Genomic DNA, 21,933 nt, shown 5'->3' with positions numbered 1-21,933 from the left:
AGCATTTCAGTTTGTATTCTTGTGGTTATTGGCAGATACGTCGAGTTGCTTTAGACCTGAACGCACCGATTGCGAGCCCTTGTCGTTGAGCATTAAACTTTAAGTGTGTCATTTTTTTCAGTGATACTTTCTCCTCCATAGCTTAATGTACTGAGATAGCGATACGTACACCATTTGTAGATTGTTTTTGAGACGATATGCTGAGCCATAAATGCATAACTTGAAGTGACACATATCCTGAGCTGTGATGTCAAAGTCAGTTTGAGCTCAGTAAGATGGTAAGATATTTTTTTACAGAAATAAACACTTTTATTCAGCAAGGATGCATTAAATTGATAAAAAGTGACAGTAAAGACATTTATAATGGTACAAAAGCTTTCTATTTCAGATAAATGCTGTTCTTTTGAATAAAAAAAATATACTTTGTTTTCAAATCATCGTATTAGACTGATTTCTGAAAACTAAAGTAATGATGCTGAAAATTCAGCTTTGCATCACAGGAATAAATTACATTTTAAAATATATTCAAATAGAAAACAGCTATTTTAAATGTTAATAATATTTCACAATATTACTGTTTTTACTGTATTTTAGATCAAATAAATGCAGCCATGGTTAGCATAGGAAGCTAAGAAGAGATTAAAAAACCTTAGTTCCCAAACTTTTGAACAGTATAGTGTGTATATATTATGTATATGTATTTATTATGTACAGGTATGTATGTGAATTTTCTGTATGCATATGCTGAATTCGGAATAGCATACTTGTTTTTACTACTTGTGCCATCATTTTTCAAATATATTAAGAATTAGTAAGAGTCGAGGAAAGTATGCTACTCTGCTTTTCCAAATTCAGCCTTAAATACCTGGATGGCTTACTACATTTGGCAATGTGAAATCATTTAAGTTGACTTCCCATTTTTGACGGATGAAGCTGAAGTTTGAAGCTCTTTCTCTCGCTTGTTTATCTCGGTCTCTTTCATTCAGGAGAATCTAGCAAGACTACAGAGGGCTTTTGCCAGGAAGTGGGAGTTCATCTTCATGCAGGCTGAGGCACAGGTCAAGTAAGTGCTGTTGTCAGGACAACTACGCAAACACTTGCGCTCACTCATACCTGCTCTCTCCTCTGTTGAAGACACATCTACCCTTTGTATTCAGCCCACACACATTCACACAAAGACATACGTACTGTATATACACAAACTCTCATTATGATGTAATGTAACAATAATATTGCAGATGTGCAGTTGTTGGGGGCGAGACGTATTAGCATGTGCTTTGATTTGGAGTGGTTCTCATCGATTGAAGCAGTCTCGCACTCTTCAAACATCGGCTGAAGAGCCTCATCTGATGGCCGAGGGCTGCAAACACAAGTCAACCCCTGCTGAGATTTTTGATCATCAGTCTGTGTCTATCATCACACTGTGTCTGCAGTACCCTTTTCTAGACGAATCCCCCAATTTTGTGGAGAGAGAGAACAGGAGAGATGAATGAAAGAGTCTCAGGGCTCAAAACCAGGATCAGTGAGAGATAGAGAGAGTGATGCAGCAAATGTCAGTTACGTAAGAGTGAAGTTGCTGGAATGGATATGAATTAGCTCTGCTCGCAGGCAGGTTGCAACTTTGATGAGCACAAGGGCTTTGCTCTTTGTCTGTTTTAACTTGTGATGCAGGACGTGTGTGTGTGTGTGTGTTTGTGTGTGTGGGGATTGGGAATGTTTCCTGCTCTCTGTTTAATATTAATGTCTTGCAGCTTTGTGTTTCTTTGATTTTGTAGGATCGACAGGAAAAAAGACAAAACGGAGAGAAAGATTCTGGATAGTCAAGAGCGAGCCTTCTGGGATGTTCACCGTCCTGTGGTGTGTGTGTGTGAGGGGTGGATCCAGTGTGGGATGGGTTGCTGTGTTTGCATCTTTGTTTGAATTGAATAGATCAAATAGGCACACTGTAAAAATTAAGTACTTGAGACACCATTTGTGGTTCTGCAGATTAGCACTTTGGGAAACCTCAAGGCCCATTTTAAAAGGGCAGTTCTTGCTAAATGGAACACAGAAGTTCCTGCTCAAACTATGTTGATGCTTCCTTTAGTAAATAAAAATGAGGCACTTTGGGGCATTTCAAATACATATGGAAGTTTCTTGAGTACAGAAAAGGACTGAGGCAACTTCAAAATATGTCTAGACGTTCTGCCAATGTGGCAATCTGCAGAACCCCAAAATAGTGTTTAAAAATCTGCACTGATTCCCTCAGATTTGAGCAAATTAGTGCGTTTTGGACAAAAACATTTATTTGAAGCTGCAAAAAAGCTGTAATATCATTTGTAGCACTGTCAGTAGATTAAAAATATTTAGTAAACTTTACAATTCTATTCAATTTGTTAACATTTAATGCATTAGGTATTTTGAACTAAACATTTTACAGCATTTATTATTTAGCTTAATGTGAATTCATAAATATACAAAATAAAAATACAATTTAAACATACTTGAATTGTTAAAATGTATTGAAATGAACATTTAAAGGGATAGTTCACTTAAAAATGAAAATTCTGTCATCATTTACTCAATCTTATGTTGTTTCAAATCTGTTTGACTTTCTGTCTTCTGTAGAACACAAAAGAAGATATTTTAAGAAATGTCTCAGTGTTTTTTGTCCATACAATGGAAGTCAATGGGAACCAAAACCAACATTATTCAAATATTTTCTTTTGTGATTCACTAAACAAATAGTTATACTACTGATTCGGAATGACATGAGGGTAATTTGTTTTTGGTGAACTATCCCATAAACCCATTTCAATAAATGTTGTAAAAGTAGCCTATTATTCATTGCTATTTTATTTGAGCTATTCCATTAACTAATATTAATGAATAGAACCCTGTTCATGAGTGTTTGAGTGTTGACTTTATAGGTAACACATTAACATTTTTTTTAAGGGAAGAAAGAAAATAGTATTTGTAATTATTTGTGTTAATTTGTGTTATTGACGATCATAGTGGGAAATGTGCACATCGTATCAGTTTTTTTATAGCTATATTTACATATGATTGTGATTCACAGCCTGGGTGTGTCAACACCACAGAGATGGACATCAGGAAGTGTCGCCGCCTAAAGAATCCTCAAAGAGTGAAAAAGGTTCTGATGCTGTACTAATGCGTGTACTGTATGTATGAGACAGATGATTGTATTGTAACCCATCTTTGTCTCTGTTTCACAGTCAGTGTATGGGATCGTGGATGACACACAGACTCAGAGTCCTGTACACACACCCTCACAGCAGAGCAGCAAGGACACCAGAGAGGACGTAGAGAAAGAGGTCTGTGCGAAGCATTGTTGCGAATTTGATTCTTGACAGCCTCACAGTGGCTATTAATATTTAACTGATCACTCACATGCTCAAGTGGAGATGCTCTGTCTTTTTCAGATTGTTTTCTTGAACACTCAGTTGGATCGACACTGTATGAAAATGTCCAAAGTCGCTGATACGTAGGTCCTCTTTTTTGTTCTGTCCATGAATATCAAAGTTTTTTCAGCAAATGTTAATAAATGCAATTAATATTAGGTTATTTGAGGAAAAAATATTCTTGTTAGGGATGGGAATCATAAAGCATTAAATGTTTCCAGTTCTGATTCCTCGTAACGATTTTGGTTCCTTAATATTTCCTTAATTTATTATTTTTAAGTACTTGTAAGTTGTAAGTAAATTCAATGTTATTGTCGAGTAGTGAGATCATTTTGATAATAAATAGCTTTGAAAAATATTTTTATGCAAGAATTGTTTTAGAGACAACATTTAAGGCCCGTTCACATCAAGGTATATAAATGTAAAAGAATAGCAGAGTCCACACCACAACTATAACAGTAACGACACAGAGGAACAATAGTGTTCAAATCACTTTTAAGGGATACGGTATACAGTCATACCACTTATTACACAGCATTTCGCCACATAGATAATTATGGAGATAAGAGATATTGATTTCAGATTAAACTGTTTTAAAATCGTACCTGTTTGTAACAGTGTAATCCAACAGTGTACAAAACAATAGTCATGAAAGCAGCTGCAGCCACGATACTGGATGGCATAATTAAATAACTGTACACAAATATTGAGTTTAAATATTTTATTAGCTTACCAAATGCAAAACTTCCATGAAGAATAACCATTCATAGCAGGCGTATAGCACTGCTGACTTCAGTAACCTGGATGAGTCGAGTCAAGTCAAGTCAAGTTTACTTATATAACGCTTTTCACAATACAGATTGTATCAAAGCAGCTTCACAGTATTAAATTAAAATAATACATCAATGTTTGTTTCTAGTGGAAAACGTCCACGTTTGGTAATGCTGATCAATAGTATTGTTGATTGATTAATTAAATTAAATATCCTCAAATATGAGGATGAGCCTGTGTTATCTGTTTTCAGTGGTTGTTATCAAAGAATAACTTAACTCTGCATGGCGCAATTGACCAATCAGAATCAAGCATTCCACATAGCCGTGTAATAACTATAATTATTTTTGTAACTACATGTCAACTAACTCTCATTAGAGTAATAGTGGACTGTTAGGTTCGGGTTAGTAGATTAAGTTGACATTTACTTGCAAAAATACTTATAGTCAGTAGATTGTTTGTTGGGGGACCATCAAAATAAAGTGTTAGCCGATATTAAGCAGACAGTTTATTAATACTCTAATAACTGGTAGGTGACGTGTTGTTACAAAGTAACTTATAGTTAGTAGAATGTCTAACTATACCTAAACTTGTCCCTCAAATCTGATTGGTTGATTGGAATGTTGTTCCAGTACAATAATATTCAAATATAAACATGATTTCATACCTTTGTCTTGCAGATTGATGAGCTACACTGAGCAGTATCTTGACTATGACCCCTTTGTGGCAGTACCAGAGCCATCTAACCCCTGGATCGGTGATGATGTCACTTTCTGGGAGCTAGAGGCAAGGTCTGAAACTTAAATATCACATCGCTCTTTTTAGATTTCTCTCTTCTCTAGTCAGGTTTCATTTAATGATAGGAAGAGGATGCAGGAGGTCTTAACTGTTAATTGTCTGCCTTGTAACTTCTGCATTAAATTGATAAATTTTTAGATTTTCATTTCTTAAAAAAAATAAGTTTTTGTGTGATGTTACTGTTCCCTACTCCATTGTTGCTCAAACTGCATGGGGTCCATCCTAAAATAACACAAAGGTCTGCTGACAATTCCTGAATTGTATAGAACTAAATGTGCAATGAAGATACACAACTGATTTTAAGTCCTATATTTCACAACTTGGTTTGAAAATGTATAGGGAAAACTGTAGTTGAGAACACAGGACTGTGAAATTGAGAGAGCGGGGAGACTGATTTGATGACTTCATTCGCAGAGCGGGAGTCATGTTTCCATAGTAACATGGACTACCCTGATTGGTGGACCTCTCGTCAGGATTGTGACTAATGTAGTACCTTGTTCTGAATATCTCAAGTAGTTCAAGTCTGCCGAAGTCCTTATGTTGTTTTGAATTGCATAAAACACTGCAGGTTCCTTCTTCTCTGTTTGCCTGAGCCGTTTACACAGCACCTCAAAGATGCCCTGACAGGAATTAATAAATACATCCCACACACACGCTCATCCTAGAGAGTTTCGTTTCTGGGTGTTCACAATGTGACTCTTGTCACTTAATTATGCAAAAAGAGGTTGACTAATTTACCTTATTAAGTTTATTAACAGATATTGAAATTAAGCTGAGCATTCCTGTGGAGCTTTACATATTGTTACTTATTCAAAGACTAATATACAAGATATTATTAGACGTGATTAAGTGATCTTGTGTTCACACACACAGTCTCTTTCTCTCTTTGTTTTCATCTTTTGTCTTGTTAATATGACAAACAATGGTACATTGTGTCAGTGTGCTGTCAGTAGATATCACAAAGAACAATGTAAGTTAAATAAATAAAATACTGTCTTTCTCCCTCCGTCTGTCTGTCTGTCTGTCTCAGTAAGGACCCGAGTCAACAGCGAGTAAAGAAGTGGGGCTTCTCGTTGGACGAGGCTTTAAAGGACCCAGTGGGCCGTGAGCAGTTCCTTAAATTCTTGGAGTCCGAATTCAGCTCCGAGAACCTCCTGTGAGCCTTTCATCACCATATTCCTTTCATTTGCACTTCTGTGACATTTCCCCCTTTATACTCATCCCTGTCTTAACCTCCCACTCTACTGTTAATGACTTGCACAAAATGTAGCAGAACAGAACAAGCGAAAGGTCAGACCTCAACCGCAGAGCTGCGCTTTAATATCGCCAATGAGAAAGAGTAAATTCACTGATGGTACATGATCATTACCACATCCAAAGCCTGATCACTGATGCACTGTGATAAGCTAATGCAAACCGCGGGCATCGTGGGGCAAATGAGGCAGCGGTGGGCCCCAGGAGACGCCCCAACCAGGACAGCGAGGCCCCGAAGGGAGCTGCGGAGATAATGCAGGTCACTGGAGCCGTAAAGTGACTAGGCTAGAGATAAAATGCTGCTTGTCTCCATGCATCTCTTATCCTTCTCTTTCTCTCGCATCTCCACGTATCCCCCAGCTAGGCGTCTAATAGCCTCTGTGGGGGCTTTCTTATGTTTGCCAGTCTGTGAGGAGAGTGAAAGTGATGTGTCCTCTTGACTGCCTGACTCTCCCCTGGGCCCATTAGGCCCTAAACCACTTCTACACTGCAGAGATCAATAGAGCTACAGAGCAAGTGTGATATGAGATATCTATCTCTCTCCGTCATGGCAAGCTATAAGTGTGTACTGACTTAAATAATTAACCTGGTGTTTGTTACTAAAGAGTTTGGGAATGCAATTGCCATCAGCGTTATAAAGAGGGTCCAAAAGTAACACTTGCCAAGTGCTGATTGGGAGTAAAAATTGGCTTTTTGGAGTGAACATGGCCGTGGAACAGCAACGTAGTGCATGATTAGTTCACTTGTTTACCATTAAATGGCTAAAGGCTTTTTCTTCTTCATAACTTAACACGTATATGCAATATTCCTTGAGGTATTGAAATCGCTTTGGAATGTTTTTCACTTTTGAATTCGCGATCACATGTAGCGGTACTGACCGCACATTTTTCAAGATGAGAAATTTGTCAATGGCGCTCGGGATCTGTTCCGCACCAAATTGACTGTCAGTCATCTCATCTCTCCTTACTCTCGTCACATAATGAAATCTGACTCTTGCTGCGCTGTGCCGAGACTCTGCTGTGCGGAGCAGGGCAGATATTTTCAGTGTATAACTGTAGCGTCTGTCATTCAGCTGTACTACATATGTTAAAGTTCATTTGATTTGTACCATCCTCCCATTACCAATACTCTATATACAGCTGACAATTATTATTGTTTTCTCTTTAGGTTCTGGTTGGCTGTGCAAGATCTGAAGAGCCGCCCCCTGCAGGAAGTGCCAGTTCGCGCTCAGGAGATCTGGCAAGAGTTTCTTGCTGAAGGAGCTCCCAATGCCATCAATCTGGACTCGCACAGCTACGAGCGCACCAGTCAGAATCTAAAAGACGCGGGCCGCTACAGCTTTGAAGATGCCCAGGTGAGTAAGCTGTGGGCTCGGCCACTGATGGCTTCAGTTCCTTTTCAGAGCATGGGAAAATGATGGGGGAAATGATCCCACTATATGAACTAAATGAGAAGACATCATGACATATCTAACAATTGTACATTATTATTATTCTTTATTATGTTCAATAACCAATGTGTGAACGCATAACATTTCTACAGATGATTGAGGGCTTTTAGGTCTTTTGATGGAGGGAGGGAGCATTAAAGCTGCACTTAGGGACAAGTTGTGCCCAAGGCAGAATCTTTTTCATTCTTTGAATTGATGAGGAGGAACTTAAAGGCTTTGGGCCATTCGTGGGAGATTGATGTTCAGTAATGCTGATAGATCATCTGTTCCTTGTCCTTGTCCTCATGGCTTTGTTCAAGAGAGTTTGCCTCATGTCTGTCTCCTTCATTTATCTACATTTACACGGTTGATGAAAGAGACAGAATAACAGGCATTTGAATGCTCAAGAAGCAGGGAAGAATACACTAGCTCTTTGGAATTATGAAATCCATTTTATTCCAGAAACTGTCACCAACTACAAGCTTACTGCTTTCAGAAAATTCAAAGCAGAATAATTGAGGAATGTTAAAGAATTCATGAAAAAAGTCTCTCAAGATACTTACTAGGAGTCTGTCAAGGGGATTACGCTTAACTGTGAAATTAATGCGTGAAAACAAAGGAAGAAAAGAAAGTGCACCTTAAGTAAAACATTACTTTTGAAGTAGCAAAGTCTCGCTGCTACTGCTGCAAGATATGCCTTATCAGATATAGATTGATACTTCCTTTGGGAGAACCTACAGATTTATTTCTGTTTGCATATGTGAAGTATAAGAAGCAGGATCATGAGGATAGGAAGCTGGTTTTTAGAAGATTCTTGGCTCATTCTCATTACTTTGCAATGAGGCACTTTTCTTTCGCCTTCCCGTCAGCCTCCAATGTTTTTCTCTTTCAGGACCACATCTACAAGCTGATGAAGAGTGACAGCTACCCACGTTTCCTGCGCTCCAATGCTTACCAGGACCTCCTGATGGCCAGAAAGAAGGTTAGTCTCAATCTCAAATGTCTCTCGTGGCAATTTCTGCTGTGTATAATGAATCTGGATAAATTTGTTTGCATTTTTTTTCCCAGTACTTTTTCACATACCCTTAGCAAAACCTTCCCAACAAAAATCAGTGCATGTCAGGTGTGCTGTAAGAAAAATATCCATAGAAAAACCATTTTCAGCTAGGATATTTTCCATTAAGTTTACAGATGTTTCCTTAATACAAAAACACCAGTAAAAAGTCAATACAGAAAATTCTTTAAAATTAAGACTATTTTTATTGACTTTTTTTTGTTTGTTTCTTGGACGTTGGCTATATATATATATATATATATATATATATATATATATATATATATATATATATATATATATATATATATATATATATATATATATATAATTTTTTTTTTTTTTTTTTTGATCCGACCATACAAAATGAAGATTTAGAAAGACAACTTAAAAGTAAAATCTCATTTCTGTTGTTGTTTTTGGTGTTCCAGCAGAGATTCCTTCCTAGTCAGTTCTTGACTTCAGGGACAGTATTTCAGCCCTTAGTTTCATTTTGACTAAAAACAAAAGCTCTGAATGAAAAGATTTCAAACGAGTGTTCAATTTGCACTTATTAAAACATACTAAGCCAACTTATCTTCTAATGGCCAACTTAAGCCGGGGACACACTTTAACGACAGCAAGGCCGGTTATGAATGTAATTTGATACGACTGATCACGCCCAAACGCGTTCAGTCTGTGTGTTCAATTCAGTCTTTGAATGTTTCAGCTAGTCGTTAAGTGCGTCCCCGGCATTACTCTACTGCCAACTTGTAATGGCTAAACATGGGTACCGTTGTGCAGTTTAATTTCGTCTTGTCCCCAGTGTGATTATTTCCGATTAACATTAATTGTCCTGAATGTTTTTGCACTAACACATGTTAACCTGGTGCTGTGCACTGTATCTTCCCCTGTTCCCCTTCATTAACCTGGGCTCCACAGCCTGAGACTGAGCAAGGCCGCCGCACATCCCTGGAGAAATTCACTCGCACTGTGGTGAGTGGCTCCTGTTGTCTAGAAATAAGTCTGCCTTAACAATCCTTATTTAACTTTACCTCAAAGTTCTGGAAGGTGGTCAGATGTGATCACAAGAAAATGGGATATTTTCTGAGAAACATGTAACGGGTTCAATAGGATTTTATTTTATTTACGCTGTCACTGGACAGATTTTATTTGAATTGCTTATTTCACTGGACAGTGAAGTTAATTCGATATAGATATAGTATATAAATCTGCATATTTTAACATAAAAAAATTTTTTGTACTTTTTAAAATTTTATTTTATTTCACCCACCCGTCTTTGGTAATAATGTAAACAAATAAATACATTGTGTGTGTGTGTGCGTGCGTGTAAATATTTTTTTTAATTACGTTATTTTAAAATCGGAACATCTATAATTTATGTACCCCTATCTTTGATTATAAAATAAATACATTACATAGAAATACACACAGTACATGCAATTGTTATAAAGTAAAAATGTACGTGTTGTTATTGTATAAATGATTTGCCACTATATTTGGAATTTGCTGCTTGACTCTTTAAAAGAGTTTTGACATTTAATAATAATGTAACTGTGTTTCAGGGCAAGTCTCTGACAAGTAAACGGCTGACAGGCCTCATGCAGTCCTCCTGACGAGTCCTGGCTTTTCCGAAGTCCAGACCCCTCCAGAGAAAGTGCAGTTTTTTGGGGTGGAAGCATCGTGGCCACGGCGGGCCATGTGTACGGACCACCCTCTCTCCAAAACCCACCCGAACACCGCACAGCTACCGACTCTAGATGGCAGCATGCAATAAGTCCAAGAAAATCTCCAAACGGCAACAGTGTCGTCTGCGTCTATTAAATCAGCGACTGCACAGACTGCATACATGAATGTCAGATTTCCCAGTACCATCTAGAGAACCATTATACGTTTATATGATACCTATAACCAAACTGCAGAAAGGACAGGACTGTCTCGCTGGATATCCATTTAAAAAACGTTCACTGTCAGATTTGAAAACAAGGTGTGCAGTAATCAGTCCGGTACGAGGATGTGTCTCAAATCTTCAGAGCATTCCAAAGGAGTGAAGAACGTGTCAAGGGCTTTCGGTGACTGTGGTTAAGGTTTACACAGAACTTTTCTTTGTGTTGAACAGTCACTGAATATGAAGAATGAATGTGGAAGCGAAGGGGATCGGAAAAGCACATTGTTATTACTCCTGCCATTTTGAAGAGACTAGAATTATCTATTCTGTGTCTACTGGATGTGTTATACTCGCCTATTAGCACATGATACTTCTAACTGAGATGAGAATGATGTAGAGTGATACCTTTTAGACTCAGTTTTATTGAGGAATAAAGAAATACTGAGCTGGACAATAAACGTGTTAGTATTGTAGGATGATTCAGAGCACAGAATATTGCTTTTGCACAAGTGAGGAACACTGGATGCCAGAGATGCTTGGTCAGTATGTTTCCTGAACAGCTTTAACAACAATTAACAACATACAATTATTTAGGAGCATCTATTGATAAAAATGTAGAAATATGGCATACTAAGTCAATTTTAGATTGAAATGTATGGGATAAAATGTAAACATTTTGATAAAAAGACATTGTCATAAGTTATACACAAAAGATGACAAAAAGTCTAGAAATTATTATTATTAAAGTCTAAAAATAAATTATGACTCATAATTTCGACTTTTATCCCATGATTATGAAATTGGGCTTTCATAAGCATCTTATATTACTGTATGTTTGAAACCAACACATTGGTTCTTGTCAGCTATGTTTGTCTTTGCTTTAATGTAAGGTATTGTAGATTCAATGTAGAATGTAAGCGCTTCATGTCGCTTAGTGTCGGTGTAGTGATTAGTCTGATGATGATGATGATGATGATTTGCTCTGAGCACAATTTTCTGGGGATCACAGCCCTTCATTCTTAACATATCAACAGTAGACAGTTTTTTGTGGGATTACCATCTATTAGAAAAGTATTTTTGCAGGACATCGAACAGCCGACCAATCTGCATACATTGTTCCCTGAAGCAGCATCACTGCCAGAGACACATAGACTTGAATGACATAAATTCTCTCATTTGCCCAAAAGTTTCAAAACGGTCAAATGGCAGAACAGAAATGTGTTCGGTTAACATTTCCTCTACACATTTTCAGGTAGTTGATTTGACTCATAACTGTACATTAGGTTTAAATGGAATGTATAGACTTTGCAGCAATCCTGAATATGGAAGATTATGTGTAGAATGCTTAACGTGGAATATAACTTAGAGGCACAAGTGCCATATTCAGCACAAACCTATGCATGGAATATTTCTAAAGACTTTTATTGCCTTTAGGTTGTTTTCGTTTTTGTTTTTTCATTGAAAAAAAAGATGAGGACGAAATAGGTCAAGATAATGGAAAGGAGGAACTGAAGTCCTGAGACCTTCAATAAACCTTCATTTGGAGAGCTCAAGAATGCTTTTTCATTTTTCTCTGCTCGCACCATTTTGTCATGTATTTTTAGTTCAAACTGTGCATTAAACATCTATTAAATGTTTGTTGTGACATATATCAGAGAAATGTGATTCCATGAGCTAAATTTAACTTAAATAATGTCAGTAAAGCTGTTGGGGAAGGGTTTTATGAAACCGAACCGAAATATCAGCACTAAATGGATAGAGGTAAGGTGGAGTCTCTCAGCTCGTCTGTTAGTTAATGTGTATGTGCTGCTCTCTAGTGGTAAACATGAGCGGTACAACCAATTTCGTTAAAAAAAATAAATAATAATGAAATCAGCAGAGCCTTGGATTTAATTATCTTTTTATTACATTTTACATTATAACAAGGATAAGAAGAAGAAAAGGGCATAAGAAATAATAAAAAACTACAAAACGATTCTCGTGACTGGAAAGGATTAAAAAGTATTCAACATTTGTGTTTGTATTACAGGCGATTATATACAAGAAATGTCATTGTAACAGTCCATGACACAAATTAATTGGAATGATTATCGTGCTTATAACTGAATTTTTCTACTCTTGGACTAGAAGAAATCCGTTCGTATTGAACTACTCTCTACACTTCTGTTGAAGCTGCTACTTAACTATATCGTCTTTTTTTAAAGGGATAGTTTACCCAAAAATGAAAATTCTGTCATTTACTCTCCCTCAAGTTGTTCCAAACCTGTACGAATTTCTTTCTTCTGCTGAACACAAAGAAAGATATTTGGAAGAATGTTAGTAACCAAACAGTTGATAGGTCCTAGGAACTTCCATAGTAGGCTATGGAAAATAAAAACACTATGGGTCCATCAACTGTTTGGTTACCGACATTCTTCAAAAAATCATCTTTTGTGTTCAGCAGAAGAAAGAAATTCATACAGGTTTGGAACAACTTGAGGGAGAGTAAATGATGAGAACTATCCCTTTAACCCCATTTTAACCACAGGCAACGAAATATACATCACTTTTACTTTAGAAAGGAAGACATATTTTAACAAGGCGTTTGTGTTCGCCCAATTGACAGCCCATCTTTGCAAATATCCAAAAAAGAACATTAACCCAGGATTTACATTTGTACAATGAGAAATCTGGAAACCTGAATACAGTGCAAAACATGAAAAAAGATAACCCGGGAATTAGAACGGGTTAACAATTTTTAAGTGGGAAAAGTCATACTGCATCAGCTGTCAGTTCTTTTTCTTTTTCTTCAGTCATTTTTTTCTTTTCTTTTGTATTCTAAACAAAACTTAACAACAAAAATTATATTCCAAAGGCTTTCCTATATGGTTAGAAAAAGAGCATCATCAAAACTACTTTGATTTTGGAACCTTTAAGACATTGCTCACTCCTTTTACCATGTTAATGCCAATATCTCATTGGCAAAGAATCATCTGCCAAAAAACGAATGTAAATGTAATGTAGATGACCTTTGAAATAGACAAAAATGCATAGCTAAAATATTCAACAGATCGCCGGATCTGGAGAGTGTTGATGAATTGGCTCTGAAAATAGAGCCTCTAATGTATTATACAGGTGAAGGAGCTGGGAATGACATGAGAGAAGGTCCAGATGGAAATAGAAATGCTAATATATCATGAGCAAAGAAATACAAAATGGAGTGAACAGATGTTTCAGTCAGAGAGGTATGAAGGGCTCCAAACAGGCGGATGGAACAATAGAAGGTTCTATGACACAAAACTAAAATGTTCCTGGAGCATAACCAGATATGTCAGACACAGAATAACATAAAGATTTGAACAGTCGACGTGTTCACATTTAATAGTTAGAAAAGGGGAAAAAAGCAGGCTTGAAAAGACAGTACAACGCATGCCAGTATTGTCATTGCACAAAGAAAAGCATTAGGTGTATTTGAATATGATGGCTATAAGAACAAATAAAAAACACATTATTTTCCAGTCCTGATAATAGTAAAAACTATATACCACACAAAACTATTGCTCTGATACATGGATTTTTTTTTTTTTTTGCCATTTAGATCCCAGTAAGAAAGATGAGCTTCTAATCACATTTATCCTCATTATTTCTTTCTTTGTGCAAGCCAAAAATGTCTTTGCAAAAAATATATAAATATATATATCCTGTGAGCTTACATCATGCACACATTAAAAACATGATTAAACCAAACCAAATGAAAAGGGGTCTGCTTTATACCACTGGTGTGTGTCTCTGGGTAATGTTGCTTTTTATTACTTACAGATTTACAGTACAAACAGCTTGTCACCATGATATTAACTTTAAAATCTGCTATTTCTTAAAACTGGTTTTGTCAATCGTAATTTCAAAGAAATAATGCCTTCGAATCACAGCTTATGAGATTTTTGTGTGTACAAGAGGTTCATTATCACTTCAATATAGTTCTAATACTGGTTTTGCTATTTAACTAAGTACTTTTCATATAAATATGAGTTGTATTTCTAGGCGAGCGGACAATCTGGACCCAATCCTGCCTTTGGATTCGCTATGTTTGTGACCTGTCGATTGCCTAGACGTGATTGAGGGAAATGTTTGTAACACGGAGGTAGAGGAAATCTCCACTTCACACTACAGGAGGAAAACTCCAGAGGAAAACATGACAAACATCCATCCTGAGTCTGCTGTGCGTGTCTGTGTGGGACCTCAACGCTTACGGCTCTCCGAAACCAGATGCCTTATCCTTCAGCAGATCAAGACACAGATGACAACTCCAACTTCCTGTGGATGCAGACAGACAAATGGAAAGGGCTTGATCAACCAATGATCGAGCAGTTCTCTAAAATAGCTGAGGTACATCTCATGAAGCTTCGTTTGGCAAGCACATATAGACGGAGCACAACTGATTCTGACAATAAAAGAACAAGGAAACAAACAGGATCAACAGCCAGGAAGAAGCAGAGGATTAAGGACGCATGGTGGAAGGGTAGGGAGGAAAAAGGCCAAGATTGTAGAAATGTAAATGAACTGCATTTATATAGCGCTTTCAACAGACCCATGGCCACCAAAGCACCATGCCATGCAAAGCCATGCAAGGCGCCATCCAGCTCGTCGGGAGCAGCTTGGGTTAGATGTCTTGCTCATGGACACCTCGACACTTGGTCAGGTGGAACTGGGGATTGAACCACCAACCTTCTAGTTTGTAGACAACCTACATGAGCCACTGCCGCCCCTATGTGCTTATGATGTTTGTGATGCTAGCTGGAGCCATTTACCTCTAGTCTTTGTGCTAAGCTAGGCTAGCGGTGGGTGCGTCACACAGAGTTACGGCACGCATGGAGATGAAAAGGGTATGTATGGCCTTATCTAACTCTGGGGGATACGGTGAATAAGCTAAAGTCCCAAAATGTCAGCGTGTTCTTTTAAGGATGATTCAAGAAATGTCCCAAAGGGACTGAGAAAAACTGTCATATATTTGCATGTTATTATAGGCCAGACGTAAAATGTAACAATCCAGCACAACACTATGGCAAATTTTCGAATTGGATCTATGCAAATGATGTGAAGTAATCTTACCCTCAGGTGGCTGTGTCATAGGAGGCTTGAGACAGTACATGTGGTATCCCCGATCACAGTCATCGCAGAACAGAAGCTGATCCTACAAGAGGACGGCATCACCAAGCTGTTAACTCTCTCTCTCTCACACACACACACACACACTCAACCATATGAGGAGGCTGGCATATAATTAAAATATTAGTAAAGTGGTCTGTCAGTAATTTCAAATGTACAAGTAAAGAGTGCTATGGGAATCTTGTTTGAGATGTTGGAAATAATATAAAAACTATTTCTTTATGCTCACACACTGTTTTATATGTCCTCCATTAGGACTGAAACACTCACGTCGTTCTCCGAGGTGCCACACAGACTGCAGGATTTACACTCGATGCACTGCCACTGGTATGTTCGCACAGCCTGCATCATGTTGTCTGTGAACTGCAGACATGAAGGATGGCCTGGTGAAAGAGAAACATGAGAGAATAATCTGACGGAAAGAAGTGTAGCTAAACTCAGACATTAACAACTATTAGATCATTTTCAGATGTGCTAACAATTTATTAGAGAAAAACACAAATCCACATAAAATGTCATAAGACTAATCATTAAATAGTTTATTAATGTAATTTATGTACTTTAGGATGGATTGATGGATGGACGGACGGACGGACATAGATATAAATGGATGGATATACAGACAGACAGACAGATAGATAGATGGTAGCAGATGAACGGATAAGACACATTTATTACACACGATTTGTATGAATGAATGAACAACAGTTTCCTATAACAGCTTCACCTTCTGTTCTGCCCTTCATACACAGAGAGAGGGTGAGCACAGGTTTGGAAAATGCCAGATGGTTCTGTAATCTCTCGTATCTGCCTCTCTCTCTCTCTCTCTCTCTCTCTCTCTTTCTTTCTCTGTCTGTCTGTCTTTTAGGGAGGTGTCATTTCCTCGGCCTGCTCATTTCCTCAATGAGACTGTGAGAACAGCAGGCTCCTCTTGCTTGGATGCTCAGTAAAGCATGTGCAGTTTTTCCAGTTTGGAAAGCATGCGGGGTCTTGGCTTGAGTGGGATGTTATGTGAAGCTCTTTCCCTACGAGCGTCGCTACAGTACCTCGTTCCTCTTCGTGGATCTGTCCCTGGTATGCAGAACTGTGTTGAGTACATTATGCCACATTATGCCGACATGCATCTTTTGTCTTGATTTATTCCCTGCAAGTGTATGGAAACATGCCTGATGTTGATTCATCAGTACAGTACAGCATCAAAATTCAGATATGAAAAATTCTATCTATAAAAATTCTTATTAACTCGTTTTTTATGTCTAATATTTTGATAGAGTGCATTGAAACTATAAACTACAATGACCCCAAATCATTTGGTCACAAGCAACACTCAAAAATGTGTGAATGTCTTTGTGCAATGCAAGAAAGTGGAATTTATTTTAAAGAAATATGGCACATATTTTTCAAACAAAAACATTTCACAAAAATAAGTTTGCTAGGTTTCAATGTATAAAACAATATACCATTCGAAATAAAGGCAATTTTGTGACACTTTTGTTTGTCAGACATTAGTGAAACATCAATTAGAACTTGATGGGAACTGACTTCATGCATCCACTTAAATGTTAAAAACGCTCATAATAGTGGTTAGTTCTGAGATGAGGATTAGGATCATTTACTTGCAGAATTAGTTTGATATTTTATGGTCTGGTTTCACAGACAGGGCTTAGATTAAACCAAGATTAGGCCTTTATAAACACGCCTAAGAAAAAACATTACTGGTGTGCATCTTGAGACAAAACAATGGCACTGACATTATCCAAGATAGGTCAGTGCAAGTTGCTTTCAGTTAAACATGCATTTTAGTCTGGGACTAGCTTAAGCCTTATCTGTGAAACCAGGGGTGTGTCATTCAGACATTTGTAAGTATTCAAATACTGTTTGAGGTCACTGCATAGAACACGTCCCCTGTTTCCCTTCCTTGAAACAAAATCAACTCATTCATAATTCATAAAATGAAAAATGTTTAATGTTTTCAGTAACAAAATCCAGTGAAAGACTTGCAGGCTGACATTTGGAGTAACAGGACTCAGCAGCGACCACAGCAGGGACGACAGGTTGCATGAAGTGTGTGTTCTGTGTGGTTTGTGCCACGGGTCTGCATGACACAGAAGCAGTTACAAGCATCATCTCTAGCCATGTTGCCCTTTGGCTTAGTATTAAATGAACTGAACTTCAAATGTTAAACAAAGTTTAGACATTGAAACACTGGGAGAGATATCATCAAGAGCTGTTTGAGAACAACTGGTTTAGCCTGCAACAATTTGTGGGCTTATATACATTAAACAATATCTTAATAAATTATAGTTTTGTTTTCAAAAACGAGTGCCCTGAAATAGAGACAAGATCGAAAGCATTAATACGGAACATTTTTCGCAAAGTGACACATGGGTTCGCCAAACCAATAAATAGAAGAGCTTTTAAAGAGCGAATATAGCTAATTTTGTTCATACAAAATGGATACAATGAAATTTCCCCATATTAACTGGGTGATGTCCCTGTGACTATTGTGTATTGTGCCATTTATTGCATGTATTCTGCTTTCTAGTTCACATTTACTGCATTTTCCCATTGAATGTAGGAAGCTTATGACCTTGCAATCCAGTGTATTATTTGCAGTTACACATATACAGTCAATCCTCAGAGCTGGATCTCTTAACAGAGGTGAATGGTCCAGATTTTATTTGCAAAACAAAGCCTTCATGGGAATCATTGCACATATGCTACAATTGTACCCCTTCTTGTACCTGTTGTTTGAGGAGAGTTTCCTGAATAGTAAAGGGAAGTTACTCCAAAAATATGAGTCAGTCCTTTTTCTTCTTCTTACTCAAGAAAACTAGGGAGAGGCCAAGTATCATGTATCCTCCAGTAAACTGATTTCAAATGTCCTTTTGTTGTTGTTGTTGTTGTTGTAGCTGTCCTGAGAAAGGAGGAGAGATGGACATTTAAATGCCAACTGGCTCTTACCTCTCTGCAAAACTGTCCTCCCTTCCCTCTGGATCCAATCAGAGCCTGGCCTCAGCCCTTTCTGCCTTCTCCTGATCCCTTTCTTTGCAAATATTGTATTTAACCAGAGGTAGGAACAAAAAACCCTCTTCACTGTCCGACCTACAGACACATGTTGAGTATTTTCTCCTCCTTGAGGTTTGAAATGCTGTAATGTCTATTTCTAAAGTTAATTTCCACATAGTAGGCATTTTATCTTACATGGCGATGTGTAATCAACGTCCGCACACTGGGAACGTCAGTGTTTTCCATTTCGGAAAACAAACAGTCCAGAAGCAATGGCTCCCCTGTCCGATAACTAGCACCTCTCAGTATACAGAAGTGAGAAGCAATAAAAACCACATTCCTTAATTTATAAAAGGCTGCAACTCGTCCTTTGAAAGCAATTCCTGAAGTTAACTTTGTGTCTGGAGTTGGGAATCCATTATGCATGCTGCTGCAAAACAACAGGAAAAAAAGGAAAAGGAAAAAAACAGGCAGCAGACACATGCCGAAAGTTTCTCTGATGCTGTTTTCTTGAGGTTTCTCCTTTGTCTATCTGTACTGAGGCGAGCCTGTGCTGTCGTCGGACAGAAGCCCGTCCAGGTCGTCCTCCTCAAAGCCGTGAAAGGTGGACGCCTCGCTTTCTGACGTGTCGCCGAACATGTCCAGAACTCCACCCGTCCTCCTCTTCGCCCTGGTCCCAGCGACGCGATCAGCTGACATGCATGACGGACATATCAGCATCACAGTGGAAACACACACAAGTAACACTGCAGTCAGCTAGGACTCACACTCCTCTGAGCTTGGACAACTTGCAGTACTTGCAGTTACTCATACATTAAGGGACCCTTGCAATTGCCTGAATATGTGCTTATGATTGGTTGTAGATAAAAGCGCCTTAATAGCTGTATGTGAATCATGAATCTTTTAAAGGGAGAGTACACCCAAAATGAAAATTCTGTCATTATTTACTCCCTGAATGTTGTTCCAAACCTGTATGACTTTCTTTCCTCCAGGCTTCGAACAACGTGAAGGTGAGTACTTAATGACGGAATTTTCATTTCTGGATGAACCATACCTTTTATCAATATTTTGTTTTACTGAAGAATACATCGTTTGGTCTCTCCCTGTGCTTGCTACACCATTCGATTATGAGAAGGCAATGGATCACACAGCCAAAAAAGGAAAAAAACATAAAGAATGGAAGCATATGAGCAAAATGAATATGAGAATATTTTATACATGTGAACTTGGATAATTGATAATGCCCTAAACAGTTAAATTTGAGCATGTTAAGAGTTAAATAATTGAAGGAAATGTACATGGGACCCTTCCAGGACCATTTGCTAGCAAGAGTAAAACAAAAAACGCAAAACACAAGCACTCGAAGAGATGAACAAAAAGGCCACGTCACATTCTCATCACTGCAGGATTTGGCTCACACATCTACACTTACAAACACAATGCACATTCTAAATGCAAGCATGATCAAATTCTTTTTTTGAAGATTTTTTTTTTTTTTTTTTTTAAGACCGAAAATAATTACAGAGAGCAAATGTTCTCCGCCACCTTGTAAACTTTTCGAATCGACCTAAGCAATCTAAATTAGTCTTATGTTTGGCTACTTGTATCTTACCACGCACGCACTCTTTCACTGTAAAAACTAAAAGCATCGTGTTGGAATTCACAGTGAACATTAAGCTCCGCCTTCTTCGATCTGATTGGCCACCATTTTGACATTGACGAGCACTGTTAGACCGCTGAGTCAAACCAGCCTAACATGTTTAAACTGTCTGCCATCCTAACAACAAATAATGGATGGCAGCATAAAGAAATATCAAATATTGGTGGGGTCTTGTCCCCCTCAATGCCTATGGTGGTATGATGCTTTTGGACTTTATAATTTTGCCATCAGCCTTGCAAAAGGGCATGATTTAATGTTTTCTTTTGCTTTAATAGAATCCCATTACACTCAGAAAGCACCTGTTTTCTCTTTCCGACTGTGACCTAGCCATGGTCAAACCAGTCTTAGCAGAAAATGAATATCAGCTAGATGATTTTTATTGAAATGTCTTTTTGTACGGCATCAAAATCTTGGCAGTAAACAACGGTATTAATGAATTTGTTTTATCTGTATTTTATTTCCATGATTCTACATTTTAAGATAAAAAAGTTTAATATTATTGCTACGATTTTTTTGTTGTTGTTTCGTTGCACAAAATATATTTAAGTAAAAATCAAATAGTAATGATTCATTTTCTCAAGTCACATGCATGCTAATTCCAAATGTTAAGTGCAGTCAAATATTTTTATATTGTTATATTTGTATTACGTTACTGATTACATTTAGTCACGTTGCTTTTAATGCAACATGTTTCTAAATGGCGCAAGAATTCACGAATAAATACCAAGACTGCAACAGATAAACAACTGTATGAAGACAGTGGTAATCTGCATTAGTGTTCGACCGATAACCTATATATCGCCATGACCAATTTTTAATATCTAATAAACATTTTATTTCTCAAACCCTGCAGACTTTGTCGAATCCAGCTGTGAGATCTTCTGAAGTGTGCATTTGTAGCCTGCATAATAACGCGTGTATTCTGTGCATGACGGTCGGTCTGTGTGAATTGAATACGGACAAGAAAGTTCAGCTTCACTGGAGACGCACGATCGACAAACTTTAAACCCTTGATTTCAAAATATTCTGCACTATATCCAGTTCACTATGTGTTCACATATGTAAAATAACTGTTTCCTTGTCTTTATTTAAAAAATATGATTCCCAGTGTGCACAAACTTACCAGATTACCGATTCTCCTGTTGGTAACACTGTTTACTTTGATGATTTTATTATCATCTTTCTATTCATATTTTCATATTTTTTATTCATATTTCTTTATTTGTTAAAATACTGCAATAGGATTACATAATTAAGAAGTTGCCTTCTAAATTATGTTTATTTTGCAGATTTATTTTTTAAATAAATTTCAAATTATTTATTTCTAATGTATTAAATATTAAGTAAATATTAGGATAAATATAAAGTATAAATATATCGGCTTTATATCGGCCACCCTGCTCTCTAAGATATCGCATCGGCCATAAAAAAAAAAACGAATATCGGTCGACCACTAATCTGCATATCTCTGAACCCACTGTGCTGATTTTCGGGGGACAGGTTAAGCCCAGTCTGGTTTTAAAT

The 21,933-nt window shown here is 37.5% G+C and overlaps 2 protein-coding genes across 23 annotated transcripts in view; one reads left to right on the top strand and one right to left on the bottom strand.

Annotated features, from left to right (window-relative positions):
• rgs6 (regulator of G protein signaling 6) overlaps nt 1-12,444 on the top strand; it is a 66,032-nt gene extending 53,588 nt beyond the window's left edge. For 5 of the 17 annotated variants that reach the window (XM_081379101.1, XM_081379104.1, XM_081379106.1 and 2 more), the window contains 11 exons: nt 987-1,063; nt 1,776-1,857; nt 3,059-3,133; nt 3,216-3,314; nt 3,423-3,484; nt 4,853-4,963; nt 6,001-6,126; nt 7,392-7,578; nt 8,546-8,635; nt 9,629-9,682; nt 10,273-12,444. In XM_081379101.1, the coding sequence (XP_081235227.1) occupies nt 987-1,063; nt 1,776-1,857; nt 3,059-3,133; nt 3,216-3,314; nt 3,423-3,484; nt 4,853-4,963; nt 6,001-6,126; nt 7,392-7,578; nt 8,546-8,635; nt 9,629-9,682; nt 10,273-10,323 (1,014 nt within the window). In that variant the 3' untranslated portion in view covers nt 10,324-12,444. Of the gene's footprint in view, nt 1-986; nt 1,064-1,775; nt 1,858-3,058; nt 3,134-3,215; nt 3,315-3,422; nt 3,485-4,852; nt 4,964-6,000; nt 6,127-7,391; nt 7,579-8,545; nt 8,636-9,138; nt 9,683-10,272 lie in introns of all 17 variants that reach the window. The other 12 variants (XR_014031111.1, XR_014031112.1, XR_014031113.1 and 9 more) reach the window with 7 other exon arrangements.
• Nucleotides 12,445-13,407: 963 nt separating this feature from the next.
• The window catches only part of dpf3 (double PHD fingers 3), a 37,182-nt gene continuing 28,656 nt past the window's right edge, over nt 13,408-21,933 (bottom strand). For 3 of the 6 annotated variants that reach the window (XM_081379111.1, XM_081379112.1, XM_081379114.1), the window contains 3 exons: nt 16,011-16,123; nt 15,684-15,765; nt 13,408-14,888 (listed from right to left, as the gene is read on the bottom strand). In XM_081379111.1, coding sequence (XP_081235237.1) covers nt 14,821-14,888; nt 15,684-15,765; nt 16,011-16,123 — 263 coding nt within the window. In that variant the 3' untranslated portion in view covers nt 13,408-14,820. Of the gene's footprint in view, nt 14,889-15,683; nt 15,766-16,010; nt 16,124-17,091; nt 19,442-21,933 lie in introns of those variants that run through there. The other 3 variants (XM_081379113.1, XM_081379116.1, XM_081379115.1) reach the window with 2 other exon arrangements.

The sequence above is a fragment of the Scardinius erythrophthalmus genome (genome assembly GCF_964197995.2).
Source record: "Scardinius erythrophthalmus genome assembly, chromosome: 11".
Lineage (NCBI taxonomy): Eukaryota > Metazoa > Chordata > Actinopteri > Cypriniformes > Leuciscidae > Scardinius > Scardinius erythrophthalmus.
The sequence above is the reverse complement of the archived record's forward strand: the minus strand, read 5'-3'. Positions and strand labels throughout refer to the sequence as shown.